The 18,254-nt window shown below is 45.9% G+C and overlaps 1 protein-coding gene across 2 annotated transcripts in view; it reads right to left on the bottom strand.

Annotated features, from left to right (window-relative positions):
• Window positions 1-536: 536 nt before the first annotated feature.
• RASSF3 (Ras association domain family member 3) overlaps window positions 537-18,254 on the bottom strand; it is a 106,254-nt gene continuing 88,536 nt past the window's right edge. For both annotated transcript variants that reach the window (XM_068170498.1, XM_068170491.1), the window contains exons 2-5: window positions 8,754-8,861; window positions 6,063-6,330; window positions 4,825-4,940; window positions 537-3,596 (exon numbers count right to left, since the gene is read on the bottom strand). In XM_068170498.1, the coding sequence (XP_068026599.1) occupies window positions 3,447-3,596; window positions 4,825-4,940; window positions 6,063-6,330; window positions 8,754-8,861 (642 nt within the window). In that variant the 3' untranslated portion in view covers window positions 537-3,446. The remainder of the gene's footprint in view (window positions 3,597-4,824; window positions 4,941-6,062; window positions 6,331-8,753; window positions 8,862-18,254) is intronic.

The following is an 18,254-nucleotide window of genomic DNA, read 5'->3' as shown; positions in this document are numbered from 1 at the left end:
GTTGTGGTTTGGGTTTTTCTGTGGTTTTTTTTTTTTGGGGGGGATTGTTTTGGGGGATGGTGGTCGGGGGGTTTGGGGTGTTTGTGGTGTTGGGGTTTTTGTGGGGCAAATGGATTGCTTTACAGTATCACAGTATCGCCAAGGTTGGAAGAGACCTCGAGGATCATCGAGTCCAACCTATCAACACAGACCCCATGACCAGACCATGGCACCAAGTGCCACGTCCAATCTCCTCTTGAACGCCTCCAGGGATGGTGACTCCACCACCTCCCCGGGCAGCCCATTCCAATGACTAATGATGAGATGATGTAGTTTTCCCTTGATTCTTCTTTACCAAAAGCAGGAGACAAAAATAGGTATGACTGTGACACTCACATTGCAAAGGCTGTGTTGTTCTAGGCAAACCTATTTGATGCTCAAGGCAAGCTGCATCTCCCTGCATCCTTTATTGCTATGAGGAAGTCTGGTACTAAACGACCACACCAGGAGATAAAGGTAAAGGGGAGGGGGAAATCACCACACTTCACATCACGAAGTATTGCCAACTTCAACTTTAATAATGTAACCATCACTTCTTTTTAGTTTTTTTTTCCCCTTCCATTTCATTAATAACTTTATGGGGAATAAAAGTTTCCCTACAAAAATAAAACTAAGCTTGTCAAAATTATAAATAGTTTAAGTGTTTGTTTTTTTTTTAAAGACAAATACATTTTCATGTTTCCCTGCATTTCCCCCCACCCCCCTTCCCCTGCCCACCCCCATCTCATTTAATCATTCTGGTACCATCACATCGTGAAATTAAAACAGATTTGCAACAAAAGCTTTGACAGTTCAATTTGATGCTTAAAAACAGAGATTAAAAAACTGGCTAGGCGTGACCCACTTCTTTTAAATTAAAACTGTTAAAATTGCCAGTGTGTAAAAATAAAGTCATCAAAACCAACCAAAAACCAAGGAGAAAAGAAAAATATTAACCCCACACACAACATCTTAAGATAACTGAGGACTACCACAAAATAAACTGACATTTTAATTTTTGGTCCCCCACCCCCTTCACCCCAAAATCAAGACTCTTAGTGCACACAACACTGATTGAGGTTTTTGGCTGAAGTAAATGCAGATGCACCTGCTTAAAAGACTGATAGTTTAGTTCAAGTAAAAATAAAACAACCCCAAAATTCACATCTATATATTTTTTGTTTTATACTCCACTTTTCAACTCAAACAGTGTTTAAATCTGAGCAACAAATGGTTCAACACCGACAGCAATTATGTAATGATTACGTAGCTCTGGGCAGATAGATAAATGAAGTAGATGTTAACAGAATACCCACCGACATGCTGCTGCATTCAGAGAAAAATCAAATGGCAACATTAACATAAAAGCATTCCCTGAACCATTATAAAGTGACTCACTTGAGGATAATGTTCCTAACTCAACACATGCATTATAATGTTACATGTGAAATCAAGAAAACAAACAAGATATGCCTTATATATACTTTTATAGTTAGTCCTACTCTTAATTTCTCTTAACACTTTAAAACATTATGATTGTCTCATGAAGCTTGCAAGTTCTCTTAACCAAAACAACCTGTGAAGAGTTGACCAAAAAAAAAGTCTTACTAAGGAAAGGAAACAAAGGCACAATTGCATCGAACTGAGGGGGAAGAACAGAAGCATCTTGGAGTTTCACACAGTATCCATTAGATGTCACCACGGTTTCAACAATTCCTTGGGAATTTAAAACGAGCACCTTAAGAACGGAGGGGAAAAAAACCCCACCCCAACAACTTCTGAAATCATCGGCACTCCTTCCCCCCCCCTCCCCTTCCCCAAGCAGATAACTCATTTCCTCTCTGGCATGATGATGACTTAAAGCATCGATTACTCAAATCTGCCTCATGCTTCTATTGCACACCCTTTTCTTTGGTTTCATTTGAACACACTTCTCCTTTTTTTTCTTTAAGGTACATAACTCTGCAAGTTATATTTACAGTAGTTTTCTTGCTACATTTCTCTTTCTATGTTTATAATCAAGTAAATCAGCAGTCTGCAGAATTTGGTAGTCAATTGGTTTTTTGTTTCAATTAAGGATTTTAAAACCCATATGGAAAAAATCTTCTGAATGACTAAAAGCAAGAGTTGCTCAGCTCAGTCACCAGCACAGCCAATAAATGTTATTTTCCTCCTCAAGTGGGAACATGAATCAGAAAGTCTCCTTTCTTTGCCTGACCGAGCCTTTAACAAAGAAGCAGAGGAAGCTATTTTCGTCTCTCAGATATGGTAATTCAGAACCATCCAGCCTAAAAACGGCTCGCGAAGCCAGAGGAAAAAAAAATCTGACTTACAATAAAGACCAAACGCATCTGTAGTTAAATAGCTTATGTCTAAACACTTCTAGATGGGCATTTCTCACAGATTCATCTGAGACAATGTCCACTTTTCAGAATTCAAGTAAGCAGCCATGTTTTTCCTTTACTGCACTTTTTAACCCCCCCCCTCCCATTACACATTTACGGGACCGACTTCTCCAATAATGACTTCTATGTGCAGCTCCACTTCCATTCTTACTTTGCTTTTGCCTCTCATTCCTTCCCACTATTCCTATTATCTCGATTTCGTTTCCAGTGTGGATTTGTACAGTTTAAACCATAAAACTTATTCACAATATTATAACATCCTAAAACTTTTTAATCCTGTGAAATTAGTATCTTAACGTTCCTCTGCATCAATACCGTTTCCATTTCAAACCAGTCCTCCTCTGCCAGCTGTTAAGAGTTCTCCCTCAACTCTTTTACCTTCTTTTCAACTTTCTCTCGACTTTCTCCAGACTACCATAAAGTCTTCCATAAATTCCACAGAACACACCACAAGATCTCATGTGCCTTCCACCTATAACATTTCTCTCACAAGTTATACAGTAACTATTTGAGAACAGAAAGGTAGTGCAAATCAATTTCAATCTCAAAGATAGTGCTCCAACTAATTCTTGTCCGAGAGGTTTTAATAATCACTTCTTTTCTTTTAACCTATCAATTTGCACATCCTTACTTGTAAAGCTACCATTAAAGCAAAGAAGAAAAACAAACAAACAAATAGAACAATTTAAAAAAAAAACAAAACCCTTATTCTGTAACATCCTAGAAAATGGATTACAGTTTCACAGCTTGCACCAAGATAACTTGGAAAACTCTCTAGGCACACAGAGGGTTGCAAACTGATGTACAAACATGCAGAATCCCTTACTCACGGGCGCAAGATGTTAAGTGACCTGGCTTACAAAACTAAGTCTATAGCAAAATTCAGGTACCCTGGGCATCACAAAAACAGTCTTCTGAATAAAGAAAACTACTCTCTGCTGCTGTCTGTAGGTTGGGTTTGGCATGCTATACTGACATTTGGTAGCGTGCGTTTTTCCTGAGTGTCTTTTGGCCCCCCCCCTTTTAACCAGGTTTCCAGACCCCGCTAAGGGCTTCTTCAAGTTTGTCTCTGTAAGCTGCATAACGCTTCTTTAAGAGTTGCAGTTGCTCGTTCTCCTCCTTGTCCAGTATACGTAAGAAGTTTTGCAGTTCAGGAATAGTAAAAGCTTCCCACTGGGAAACAAACAAACCAACAAACAGACAAAAACAGAGAAAAGGGTGGATGAGATGAACAGAAAATCCACAAGTAATGTACACAGAGAGTAGTTTTAAACAAAACCTCAGGCACGCCAAACAATTCCGTACAGAAACAGTTCCAGGCACCTTCCTTGCAAATCTTAAGGATATGAAAACCTTTTACTCTTCAACAAGAGCAAGTGCAGGGTTCTGCACCTGGCCCAGAGCTATCCTCGCTATCAATACAGACTAGGGAATGAGGTGATAGAAAGCAGTCCTGTGGAAAAGGGGGTGCTGATGGATGAGAAGCTGGACATGAGCTCACAGCCCAGAAGGCAAATCACATCCTGAGCTGTATCAAATGATGCATTGCCAGCAGATCTTGCTCTGGTGAGACCTCATCTGGAGTACTGTGTCCAGCTCTGGAGCCTTCAATATAGGAAGGACATGGACCTGATGGAGCAGGTCCAGAGGAGGGCACAAGAATGATCAGGGGGTTGGAACACCTCTGCTACAGGGAGAGGCCAGGGGAGCTGTGGTTGTTCAGCCTGGAGAAGAGGAGGTGCCAGGAGACCTAATAGCAGCCATCCACAAAATCACAGAATCACCAAGGTTGGAAGAGACCTCAAGGACCATCAAGTCCAACCTGTAAACCAGTACCAGTCCAACCAGTACCTGAAGGGAGCCTACAAGGATGAAGAGAGACTGTTTACAAAGGCTTGTGGGGATAGGATGAGGGGCAATGGTATGGCACCCACCACAAACAGCTTCAAACTAGAGAAGAGCAGGGTTAGATTGGATGTTAGGAACAGGCTCTTTACCACGAGGGGAGCAGAATCCTGGAACAGGTTGCCTGTGGAGGTGGTTGGGGCCCTGTCCCTGGAGATATTCAAAGTGAGGCTCGACAGGGCTCTGGAAAGCCTGATCTATTTGAGGATTCCCCTGCTGACTGCAGAGGGGGTTGGACTAGATGACCTCTGGAGGTCCCTTCCAACCCAGACCATTCTATGCTTCTTTTAAACTGTTGCTTGGTCTTTTTTTGCTCTGCAAGTAGCAACGGTCAGGCTAACCACAAATGAAATGTTTACAGAAGTCACACTGTAAATATAACAACAACTAAAAAAGTTCTGCTTCCAGAAAGTGCATTGTTTCATCAGCACAGATCAGAGGCTCACTCATCCTCGAAGCTGAAGACACACACAAAGCCAGCACAAGTGTAACATACCATGACTTCTCCAGTTTCATGCTCACGTAGAACAAAACTCAGCATCTCTGTTCTGGGGCCTGCCACCAAGCGCAGGTAGAGGGGATGTTCCCGGTCTGACAGCTTGCATGTATAAACTGCAGGAGAAAGAAATCACAGCAATTACCACCTGTACTGATGATGTTCCAAACACTCTGAATAAGTAATACAAGCTAGTGTTAGAAAATTTCAGATGTGAATGTGCAGCCATCCTACATGCTGTCTACATATTAGTCTACATACTGGGTATGAGCATGAGTTTTAAGGAGGGGCTGAACAGATGACTGATGGTAACAGTGCAGCACTATATTCACAACAGAGTGAAGTGTCACACCTTTGTTCACAGGGCCACAGAACTATTGTGCTGGAACAGACCCCTGAACTCATCAAGTCCAGCCTATGACCTAACATCACCACATCGACCAGACCACGGCACTAAGTGCCACACCCAATCTTTCCTTACACATCTCCAGGGAGAGCAACTCCACCACCTCCCTGGGCAGACCATTCCAGTCTCTAATTACCCTTTCCTTGAGGAATTGCTTCCTAACATCCAACCTAAACCTCCCCTGGCACAGCTTCAGGCCATGCCCTCTCTTCTTGTCACAAATTGGCTGGCAGAAGAGCCTGACCCCCACCTTACTACAACTTCCCTTCAAGTAGTTGTAAAGAGTGATAAGGTTCCCCTCTGAGTGTCCTCCAGGCTAAACACCCCCAGCTCCCTCAGCCTCTCCTCATCAGACTTTCCCTCCAGTCCATCCCTTCACCAGTCTCTTCACTCTCCTCTGGACCTGCTCCAGCACCTCACTATCTTTCTTGAAGTGAGAGGACCAGAACTGCACACCGCACTCGAGGTGAGGCCTCACCAGTGCGGAGTACAGGGGCAGAATTCCATCCCTAGTCCTGCTGGCCACACTATTCCTGACACAAGCCAAGATGCCACTGGCCTTCCGTGCTAGCTGGGCACACTGCTGTATCATGTCCAGCCGGGTCACCCAGCACTGCCAGGTCCCTCTCTGCCAGGCTGCTCTCCAGCCACTCATCCCCCAGTCTGTAGCACTGGATGAGGTTTTTGTGGCCAAAGTGCAGGACCCTGCACTTTTTTTGCATTAACTGATTAATACTTCCCTCAAGTATTCTCTCTGCTTATCTCAAGCATTCCTACAACTCCTTCCCCAAGGCCCTTCACTACCAAAACGCAACAGAAGCGTAGCTTATACCTTGGTCTTCCTTGTGACAGCGTTTATAAAGTGCAAACTTGGCAGGGTTGTCAGCTACAAAAAACTTCTTGAGCAAGGCCTCGATAACTTCACGGACAGTGTTGGTGCTGCTGATGTGCAGGGTATTCACGCAGCCATCCGGCAAGTAGAAAGCAGTTTCGTTATTGCTGTGAGCACACCTCCCCTGGCTCTGGGAAGACTGCACAGTGATTGGTCTGCATAGTTCCATCTGGACTTTGATGAAGCCAGTGTAAATCCCGTTGGCGTTCTGCAGCGGGAAGAAAGGGTCGGATGGTTACAATTAACGATGCTGCTTGTGGCAGAGGAGTGGAGGGAGCAGATGAAAATGGTCACAGTGAACACCATTTAAATGCCACTGGAATGGGTTGTCCAGGGAGGTGGTTGAGGCCCCGTCCCTGGAGGTGTTTAAGAGCAGGCTGGATGAGGCTCTGGCCAGCCTGATCTAGTGTGGGGTGTCCCTGCCCATGGCAGGGGGGTTGGAACTAGATGATCCTTGTGGTCCCTTCCAACCCTGACTGATACTATGATATGGCAATTTGTTGGAATGACTTTGTTTCAGTAATTCAGATCTTCTGGCAGATCTGCTAACTCCTGAATTCTAGGATTACTGGGACCTCATCAAGCAAAGGATTCCACAAACTAGTGGCAAGTTCTCACGTTAGAAGTAGGACATGAAAAAGACAACTTAAAGGATTTTATGCAGAAACACAGAAGTGGTCTCCCACATTTTAGCCATGCTCCTGGAAGAGGCCTAAGGCATTTGGATGCTCAAATTCAGTTTAAAAACAACCAGAATATTTAGAATAAAACCTTTATTTAGAATAAACCAAACCAGGTTGGAAGAGACCTTCAAGATCATCGCGTCCAACCCATCAACCAATCCAGCCCCCCCAAACAACTAACCCATGGCAAATATCAATGCCAATGTAATCAATATTTCAAGTTATCTATTCCAGCTGCTTCTAAAAGACAAAATGGCAAAATTTATCAAACCTTACTGAGATAGAAAGCTTTAGGTCATGTAGTTTAAGGCACAGCAAGTCCTGACCCGCAGGCAAACACATAGCAAACATCCTTTCAGCACACAGTCATACTTCCATGGTGTGAGATACAACAGAATTTCACATTTTCCATATGCTAAACACCCACAGGAATACATAATGCATCAGAAAATCTGGACAGCACAACAGCTGAGTAACAGCTTGCCAGGCAGATAGATGTGAATTTTATCAGCATAGTTTGCAGTAGGTTGGACTGAGTCTCAGACCTGGTCCACAGTCCTTGGGAATAAAAAAGTCTATCTGCATTCCATCATCTGTCCCATCTGTGTTACAGGAGCAGGGGGAAGGAAGCCTCCTCATGCTGAAAACCTGCCTGACTACACTGAAAATCACGTCTACAACAATAAATATTGCATATTTTAACTTGCCTCAGTGGTTGAGCATCTCTGCCAGAGAGATACCTGACAAAAACTCATCTAAACAAACAAGATATTTTTATCTTCATCTTTACCAGCTGAGGAGTTTCATCTGACAAATCTACATCTTGACATCAACTGAGAGTTTACCTTAAACGTGTTTCAACTGACATATCATAGTATCATAGTATCAGTCAGGGTTGGAAGGGACCACAAGGATCATCTAGTTCCAACCCCCCTGCCATGGGCAGGGACACCCCACACTAGATCAGCCTGGCCAGAGCCTCATCCAGCCTGCTCTTAAACACCTCCAGGGACAGGGCCCTGACCACCTCCCTGGACAACCCATTCCAGGGCTTCACCACTCTCATGGGGAAGAACCTCCTCCTCACATCTACCCTGAATCTCCCCACCTCCAGCTTCACTCCATTCCCCCTAGTCCTATCACTACCTGACATCCTGAGAAGTCCCTCCCCAGCCTTCCTGTAGGCCCCCTTCAGAGACTGGAAGGCCACAATTAGGTCACCTCGGAGCCTTCTCTTCTCCAGACTGAACAGCCCCAACTCCTTCAGTCTGTCCTCATAGGAGAGGTGCTCCAGCCCTCTGATCATCCTCATGGCCCTTCTCTGGACACCTTCCAGCACCTCCACATCCCTCTTGTAACAGGGGTTCCAGAACTGGAGGCAGTACTCCAGGTGGGGTCTCACCAGAGCTGAGCAGAGGGGGAGAATCACCTCCCTTGCCCTGCTGGCCACACTTCTCCTGATGCAGCCCAGGATCTGATTGGCTTTGCGGGCTGCAAGTGCACACTGAGAGCGCCTGTTGAGCTTCTCGTCCACCAGCACCCCCAAGTCTCTCTCCTCAGGGCTGCTTTCCAGCCAGTCCCTGCCCAGCCTGGATTTGTGCCTGGGATTGCCTCGATCCAGATGCAGGACCCTGCACTTGCTCTTGTTGAACCTCATGAGGTTGGCTTGTGCCCACCTCTCCAGCCTGTCAAGGTCCCTCTGGATGGCCTCCCTTCCCTCCAGTGTGTCATTTGTTTCTATTACAGTTTCAATCCATAGAAGAGCTACAAGGATGAAAATATTTCAGCTGTGAGACTTAATTTGCAAATCTAAGAAAGAGCCTCTGATAAAGTCATTAAATAGTTTCATATGTAAGGTGTTGAGAATAAAATGATTCACAAATAACACTACAAAGTGACAGTTCAATTGCTCTTATTAAAAGTTACAGAAATCCTACACATAACTTACCAAGGTCATCTTTAGTTTATCAGTGACAGATGAATTATAGCTTTGTATCTTCTCTTTAACTTCTTCTTTACTGAGATAAACATGAGGTTCGCTCTCTTTCTGGACATCCTGCAACAGAGACAGCAGTTTAGAAAACAAATTGAAATCCAGATCTTTTTATGACTTTTGGACCTCTCTCTATGGAGACAGACTGAGAGTTGGGGCTATTCAGTCTGGAGATGAGAAGGTTCTGAGGAGACCTTACTGGGGCCTTCCAGTATCTTATGGGGACCTCCAAAGCTGGGGAGGGACATTTTAGGGTGTCAGGTAGTGATAGGACTGGGAGGAATGGAACAAAAATAGACATGGGTAGATTCAGATTGGATGTTAGGAAGAAATTCTTCCCCATGAGAGTGGTGAGACACTGGAACAGGTTGCCCAGGGAGGTGGTGGAAGCCTCATCCCTGGAAGTTTTTAAGGCCAGGCTGGACGTGGCTCTGAGCAACCTGATCTAGTGTGAGGTGTCCCTGCCCATGGCAGGAGGGTTGGAAATAGATGATCCTAGAAGTCCCTTCCAGCCCTGACAATTGTGTGATTCTGTGTGAGCACTCTTTGTCATTCACAGAGGCTCAATGAACACTAATCAGCTGCACAGCAATCAAAGGGATGAACATGTTAGACAAATCAAGCAGAACACGTGGACTGAATGGAGACAGTTAAATCAACACAGCCAAAGATGTGTGTGTCCTTTTTTTGCCAACTTTTCATTCATGTATTTATCAGCAGTATGTAAAACAACTCAGTTAAGGCAAATCAAGCTGTGAAATGATGTCAGTGCTATGCAGCATTGTTGGGTATACACTTGCCATTGTCATGAGACATTACTTAGAGCACCAATGAGTATTTCTGAACAAATGAATATACATGAAACTAGCAGCCCCATAAAGCAGTTACTAGAAAGTAACTTGCTGACAACACAAGAGCATCCCCTGCATTCCACTATGGCAGATGGCATGCCATACACAGGGTCACTGACTACCACGGGAAGCACCACAATTAACTCTCTTGGCTATATAACATCGCACCAAATTCATGTGTGGGTTTGGTTTTGGTTGTTTTTAATGAGGAAGGCCCTATCTGATTTTTCATCTGCTGCTTGTCTGACCTTGCTACAGATTCTACATGCAGCACTAAAAACAATCCCTGGAGCTGGCTTTTATCCAAACAAACATTTGTTCTCCATCCCTATTCCTGCAGCAAACTAGCGTTATAAATACGCTCCGGTTTCTATCACCAGCACAAATGCCATATATAGTATGAAAGAGTTTCAGCTCTCAGCTTTAATGATTTAAGACTTCACTTAGAGAAGCTTTGAAGAAGCCCAAAGCTTTCAGGATAGAGTAGAGTAGAGTAGAGTAGAGTAGGGTAGGGTAGGGTACGGTAGGGTAGGGTAGGGTAGGGTAGGGTAGGGTAGGGTAGGGTAGGGTAGGGTAGAGTAGAGTAGAGTAGAGTAGAGTAGAGTAGAGTAGAGTAGGAGCAGAGTAGACCAGACCAGACCAGGTTGGAAGAGACCTTCAAGATCATCACGTCCAACCTATCATCCAACACCACCTAATCAACTAACCCATGCAACCAATTACCCTGTCAAGTCTCCTCCTGAACACCTCCAGTGATGGCGACTCCACCACCTCCCCAGGCAGCCCATTCCAATGGGCAATCACTCTCTCTGTGTAAAACTTCCTCCTGACCACCAGCCTGAACCTCCCCTGGCACAGCCTGAGACTGTGTCCTCTAGTTCTGGTGCTGGTTGCCTGGGAGAAGAGACCAACCTCTGCCTGTCTACAACCCCCCTTCAGGTAGTTGTAGACAGCAGTTCAGGATACATCTGAACACAGCAGTTCAGGATACATCTGAACACAGCAGTTCAGGATACATCTGAACACAGGAATATACAGTCACTGTACGGACAAACTGCCAAACCACAGTGTTCCAATTCATCCTCACGAGCAGAGTTTATCCCAGGAAAGGACTTCCCTGACTTCAGTGGCCAGTCCTGTATCACAGCCTCTGGGACACCACCCTGCACACACCTTTGCAGGCGCTTCAGTTTCCCAGAAACAACCCCAAAGATGAGCACATCTGGTGTGGAACTGCTAATTTCCATTTGCCAGAAAGAATCTGCAGCACTTTTTCCTGTCTCCTAATTTAAACCCATCCAGTTTTAGCTCTTTGGGGCTTAGTGTTCCTTTTCCTATGTGGTATTTTACTAAATGACATGCTGAACTGGACTTTTGCCCCATAGCTATAAAAAGAAAGGTGTGGTCTGAATGGAGAACTGGAAACCAGAGATCTTGAATTCTGATCTGGGCTCAGATACTGATTTTCCTGCGTGACACAAGAGAACACACTTTTATTTCACAGATCAGTAAGCTAAGGCAAAAAAAGAACACCAGTAAAATACAACTCTCCTCTTAGCTCCTCAAGAGCAACTCCAGATGGACCTTGACAGGCTGGAGAGGTGGGCACAAGCCAACCTCATGAAGTTCAATAAGAGCAAGTGCAGGGTCCTGCATCTGGGTCGAGGCAATCCCAGGCACAAATCCAGGCTGGGCAGTGAGCGGCTGGAAAGTAGCCCTGAGGAGAGAGACTTGGGGGTGTTGGTGGACAAAAAGCTCAACATGAGCTCTCAGTGTGCACTTGCAGCCCGCAAAGCCAATCAGATCCTGGGCTGCATCAGGAGAAGTGTGGCCAGCAGGTCGAGGGAGGTGATCCTCCCCCTCTACTCAGCCCTGGTGAGACCCCACCTGGAGTACTGTGTCCAGTTCTGGAGCCCCTATTACAAGAGGGATGTGAAGGTGCTGGAAGGTGTCCAGAGAAGGGCCACAAGGATGATCAGAGGGCTGGAGCACCTCTCCTATGAGGACAGACTGAGGGAGTTGGGGCTGTTCAGTCTGCAGAAGAGAAGGCTCCCAGGTGACCTCATTGTGGCCTTCCAGTATCTGAAGGGGGCCTACAGGAAGGCTGGGGAGGGACTTCTCAGGATCTCAGGTAGTGATAGGACTGGGGGGAATGGAATGAAGCTGGAGGTGGGGAGATTCAGGCTAGGTGTGAGGAGGAGGATCTTCACCATGAGAGTGGTGAAGCCCTGGAATGGGTTGTCCAGGGAGGTAGTCGAGGCCCTGTCCCCAGAGGTGTTTTAAGCCCAGGCTGGCTGAGGCTCTGGCCAGCCTGATCTAGTGTGGGGTGTCCCTGCCCATGGCAGGGGGGTTGGAACTAGATGATCCTTGTGGTCCCTTCCAACCCTGAATGAAACTATGAAACTATGAAACTCTAAGATTGTGCAGCACCTTCTACAGTGGCTGGAACCCATCTTACTAAATATTTTCAAACTTCAAGTCTCTCTTCTCACTGAGGAAATTCAGCTTCTTGCCCCTTTTTTCTTTTTCATCTGCCATAATGATAGATGAAGCTTCATCTAAGCTGCTTAATTCACAAACTCACAGATTGCACTGGGTTGGAAGGGACCCTCAAAGGTCATCTTGTGCAAGCACCCTGCAGTCAGCAGGGACACCTCCAACTAGATCAGGCTGATCTAGAACATCCCCAGGGCCAGGGCCTCAACCACAAACCTAGGCAAACTGTTCCAGTATTTTACTCTCATTGTAAGAATTTCTTCCTCATGTCCAACCTAAGCCTACCCTGCTCCAGTTTCAAACCATTGTCCCTTGTCCTATTGTTGCAGGCCCTTCTAAACAGTCCTTCCCCAGCCTTCTTGTAGGTCCCCTTCAGATATAGAAATGTACTTACAAGGGTCTCTCCAGGGCCTTCTCTTCTCCAGCCCCCTGATCATCTTTGTGGCCCTTGGCCAGACCTGGTCTAGCAGGTCCATGTCCCTCTAGTGTTGGGGGCCCCAGAGCTACACACAGTACTGCAGGTGAAGTCTCACCACATTCATCTCCCCAGAGGCTCTTACAGCTAGGGTTCTGGTTGGGGGCCAATGAATAGTCAAATAACAAAGCAGGCACAGAAAAGAGAATAGTATCTAAGTAGTAACTTTTTTCCTCTGAAATCAAAGTAAACATTATTGATGTTTTCAAGCTTAAAACAAGTATCAAAAGCAATGACCCACAGTCAGCCTGGAAATGTAGGTACTCCTAAGTTCTGACTTCAAATAACTCTGTGGGAGTGGACAGAGACAACCTTCATAGTGGATACTGAAGGACCAGGGAACAGTCTGCAGGTTTCTGGCCATAAGGGTCTGACAGAGCACTTGCCATCTGTATGACTAATTTCAAGAACCCAAGTTTTAACTTGGAAGTCTCCCAGCTGCAGACAAGCCCCTTCACATGGATACCAGCCAAGACCCACCTCTCTGAGAGACAAGCATGTTGTGGAGTTCATTCCTCTCCAATCTCCCAACATTCCTGATACTGAACCTCTAATGGACAACTCAGTTTTCGTATTTATCATTTTCCCACTGCTGATTAAGCAGGTACCTCTCATCTAGACTGTGGGACCTGTCACCATGATTACTGAAGTCAACCACAATACCCATTATCATTAACAGAAAACACTAGAAGAGAAATGCCCCCACTACCTTTCCTGTGGTCAAACCTCAACCTTTGTTCAAAAAGCAACAACAAAAAACCAACCAAAACCCCCCACCCCATTTCACATTAAGTGCTGTGCACCTCAAGAGGTTTAATTTGGCAAAAAATACTTTGAATAACTGTGGATGAGGAAAAAACCCAAACCCTACTGCCTTCAGTATGGCACAGGGTTAAGTTCACAAGGCTGACAGCTAGAAAACAACCTGCATGCATTGTAAAAACAAAACCCCACACCCCCAAACAAATAAAAAACACACCACACAAAGCACAAAACCAACCAATAACCAAACACCACCAAACACATACACTTCCCACCCCAAAGAAACAAACAAAAACACCACCAAGAAAACAAAACCCAAACAGAGAGAAAAAGCTCTTGGTAAACAAATTAGTAAGCATGAGCAAGAAGCTTGTTTGCATCTGGGAGAGTTTTTCTATAGGTTTCTGCTCTCCCAAGGTGACACATCTTTCCAGCAAACTGACACAAACGTGGTGAGGTTAGAAAGGACACAGCCCCAGCAGATCACTCTAGTGCTGGGGACTGCCATGGAATTGGGCATGAGAAGCAAAACCAAAGCATAGCATCTGATAGATTCACTCTGCTGGTGCCTTGGACTCAGGTCACAGTATCACTAAGGTTGGAAGAGACCTCGAGGATCATCGAGTCCAACCTATCAACACAGACCCCATGACTAGACCATGGCACCAAGTGCCACGTCCAATCCCCTCTTGAACACCTCCAGGGACGGTGACTCCACCACCTCCCTGGGCAGCACATTCCAATGACGAACGACTCGCTCGGTGAAGAACTTTCTCCTCACCTCGAGCCTAAACCTCCCCTGGCACAGCTTGAGACTGTGTCCTCTTGTTCTGGTGCTGCTTGCCTGGGAGAAGAGACCAACCCCTTCCTGGCTACAACCACCTTTCAGGTAGTTGTAGAGAGCAATGAGGTCACCCCTGAGCCTCCTCTTCTCCAGGCTAAACAATCCCAGCTCCCTCAGCCTCTCCTCACAGGGCTGTGCTCAAGGCCTCTCCCCAGCCTTGTTGCCCTTCTCTGGACACATTCAAGTGTTTCGATGTCCTTCTTGAACTGAGGGGCCCAGAACTGGACACAGGACTCAAGGTGCAGCCTAACCAATGCAGAGTACAGGGGCACAATGACTTCCCTGCTCCTGCTGGCCACACTATTCCTAATGCAAGCCAGGATGCTGTTGGCCTTCTTGGCCACCTGGGCACACTGCTGGCTCATGTTTAGGCAGCTGTCAATCAGCACCCCCAGGTCCTTCTCTATTTGGGAGCTCTCCAGCCACTCTGACCCCAGCCTGTAGCTCTGCATGGGATTGCCGTAGCCAAAGTGCAGCACTCAGCACTTGGACTTGTTGAATGCCATCCCATTGGACTCTGCCCATCTGTGCAGTCGGTCGAGGTCCCTCTGCAGAGCCTTTCTACCCTCTAACTGACCAACATCTGCTCCTAACTTGGTGTCATCTGCAAACTTGCTGATGACTGACTCAACCCCCCTCATCCAGATCATCAATGAAGATGTTAAAGAGCACAGGGCCCAGCACTGATCCCTGGGGGATGCCACTGTTGACTGGCTGCCAGCTGGATGTGGCACCATTCACCACCACTCTCTGGGCTCAGCCCTCCAACCAGTTCCAGGTCTGTAAAGGGTACTGGAGAAACCAGAACCAAACACTGAAACAGCTCTTGATAGAGCCAAATGTGTTTACAAGAGTGGACTTCAGGTTAATGGAACTGATGGGGAAAAATGGGAAAGGGGTGGCTGCATGTGTTGGTGATGAGCTAGAGGTTGGAGCTCCATCAGGCTGGTGGTGAGGGGGACAGTGAAAGAACTGATGCTCACTCAGAGTAATGCCAGTCTTCTCAGGCATGGCTCTGCCACAGCGCTATTGGTCACTGGGCGTCACCTCATTCCCTCAACTGAGTTATAATTTTGTACTTAGAATTGCCTACATTGAAAATTCCACCTTCCTGCATTGGTACCAGAGGCCAGGCAATTCTGGCAAAGTTTAATTAAGCACACACAAAACAGAGAGTCCTCTTTATAGAAAGTCTGAGATAGCCTCCTTCTGCAACACACTGCCAATGTGCAGCTAGAACTCATTTTCCAAACGACCAAAGCCCGCGCCTCAATTGATTTGAACAGCATGCAGATTACGCCAACTGAACACAAAAATTAACTGGATAAAAAGAAGTATTAGGATTAAAATATTAAAGAATAGACCCCAAATGCATTCAAGAAAAATGCAATACACAATAGACAGAAATGTTTACTTTAACCACTCTTTTCACTCCAGTCCACCATCCCTGACCATCAGGATTACAGACAGTGAGCAGCAGATGACAATCATCACAGAAGGGAAGCATAACTCTATCCCATTACAAACCTAAGCCCCAAATCTGCATGAACTGATCTGGAGGCACTCTCCTGCTTCCAAACAAAAGCTCACAACATTCCAAGTGCACATACATCTGGACCTATTACTTCAACCAAGCAAAAAAACACCTCAGTAGCCAGACATTAGTGCCTATAGAAAAATCACACTGCTGTCACACAGCCTGCAAAGACAGTGAATCCCACAGGGCTGCTGTCAGGAGAAAACCAACAAAGGAATACCTCACTGAGTTTATTCTGAACAAGAGAGCCTCAGCTCACTACAATTCACTGAGTCAGCTGCTCTCAGTGTCACTAAAGAGCACTCAGATTTGAAGCACCTGTATATTCTTATTTTCCCAGCTGTACTTAACCAACATGCCGACAGAAGCTCACAGAATCAGAGATTGTCAGGGGCTGGAAGGGACCTCGAAAGATCATCCAAGTCCAACCTTCCTGCCAGAGCAGGATCACCTATACAAGGTCACACAGGAACACATCCAGGTAGTTCTTGAATACCTCCAGAGAGGGAGACTCCACAACCCACCCTGGGCAGCCTGTTCCAGTATTCTGGCACCCTCACAGGGAAAACATTTTTCCTCGTGTTTCCATGGAACTTCCTGTGCCTCAGCTTCCACCCATTGCCCCTTGTCCTGTCCTTGGGCATCACTGATAGCATGCAGTTTTCACCCCCAACTTTCCTGGAGCTGAATTGCTCTCAGTATACAGTATGACTCAACTTTTGTCATACAGCTTTGTCTAGCCATGCTGAAGTTACTTTTCTCTGACCAGTGTACTTAGGCAGTTGGAGGAAGACTTAGCAAGCTCATTTCCCACAATTCTCTTATTTCCTTCTGTACTTGTCACCTCATAACAGGGTCCACTAAAAGAAAAGTCCTCTGATAACTCTGCTTAGGTCCAGCAGATCAAATTCCACCTTGTTATCTCAGCAGGTGAATTTATTACCTGTAGAAGAAGTCAAGTTACCTGACAGCAGAGTAAGAGCAATAATTCAGTCATCTCTACCATGCTTTATCATATGCTTGTTTCCTCTTGCTCTGAAATGACCACCAAGTGGGTGAAGCCAAGCCTTCTCAGGGTGGTACTACCTGGAAAGCAATTACTCCAACAAAAGAGCATGAGGGTTGCAGAAATGAAATTTTAGAGGTGAGATGTTACAACCAAGTATCTATCACCAGGTCCTGTGACAGTTCTGCCCAGTCTGGTGAGGGGAGATGCTACACCTGGTGGCTCATTCAGGCCAGGACAACAGCTGCTTTTCCCACTGTGGCACTCCCATGCCCCCAAGTCATGCTCTGCAACACCGGGCACAGCTCCTCCGAGCCAGCACATTGCTGAGGCGTGAGGGGCAGCACACCCCAGCCAGACAATTCATCTCCAGGCTGATTCAGATGCAGCTGATTCATCTCCAGCTCCCTACAAAACGCCCAGCATGGGCACCTTGCAAAATCTTTATGTTGGGAATTGGGAAACTGCTTTTCTTCAAAAGTTAGGCCTGGTGGTGAGTTTCCCAACCACAGATCATTGCCTGTGTCACAGCAGAGAGTGAAGTACAAGTGCAGTCAGCAGAGCAATTTACACTGTCTTCATCTGTCAGCCAAGACCTAGATGTTGCTGAGCTTAACAACCATACTCCTGGGTGCTAGCATTCAAACAATGCACAAACATTTCAGTGTTACTTGCACTAAAAAATCAAGCAAGCCTGAGTTAGGTGTGACTCCTCCATCACTCAACCCAACATTATTCTCAGTAATGGCTGCCATGTCACCACCCCTTCCTCCTCCCAGCCAAATCAAGTGTTTTCTCCTCAGAGTTCCTGGTCTCCCTCCATTCCCAGCTTCTCATGTTACTCACTACTTCCTCAGCCCAGCACAGGTGTCAAAGATAAAAGTTTATCCAAAGCAGTCAGGATCCATACAGATATCATCTCTGAGTCCAGAACGCTTCTAGTCCAAGCTATTAACTTCTGTGTTGGTAAGTACAGTGTACACCATTGGTGGCCAGTTGTACTAAAGCCATTCCTAATGTCAACCAAGGCAGCATTTCATTCTTAAATGAAATTCCTAAGCAACAGCTGCCATAGAGAAGGGAAATGAGGCAAGTGCTTTCATTTTCCCAGGGGAATAGCTGGTCTTTCATTAGAACTCGTGATGCAATGCCTCTTCACAGTTGAGCTTCCTCTCAACAAAAAGGGCAGAAAATGTATTTTCTTTATCACCTCCACCCCCCATGTACATCTCATTTATTGTATTGCAGATGTTTAGAGAAGCAGCGCTCTCTTTTCAACGTTTATGCTCTGTGCAAACCCCCCCGGAGACCAGCTCAGCGTGGAACCTCGAGGAACACAACTAAAAAGGCAGGGATTACAATTAAAATGAACCACAAATCAAGATCTGGTCCCCAAAAAGAAGAATCACCTCACAGCTGGGACTTCCGTAACGTCCAAATCTCACAGTTGCTGCCAAACCTTAGCCTTGCATGCTGTAAGAAAAT

This window comes from Melanerpes formicivorus, unplaced genomic scaffold, assembly GCF_026170545.1.
Source record: "Melanerpes formicivorus ecotype bairdi unplaced genomic scaffold, bMelFor1.0.p_v2 SCAF_3, whole genome shotgun sequence".
NCBI classification, from domain to species: Eukaryota; Metazoa; Chordata; class Aves; order Piciformes; family Picidae; genus Melanerpes; species Melanerpes formicivorus.
This window is presented reverse-complemented; position numbering and strand designations above follow the sequence as displayed.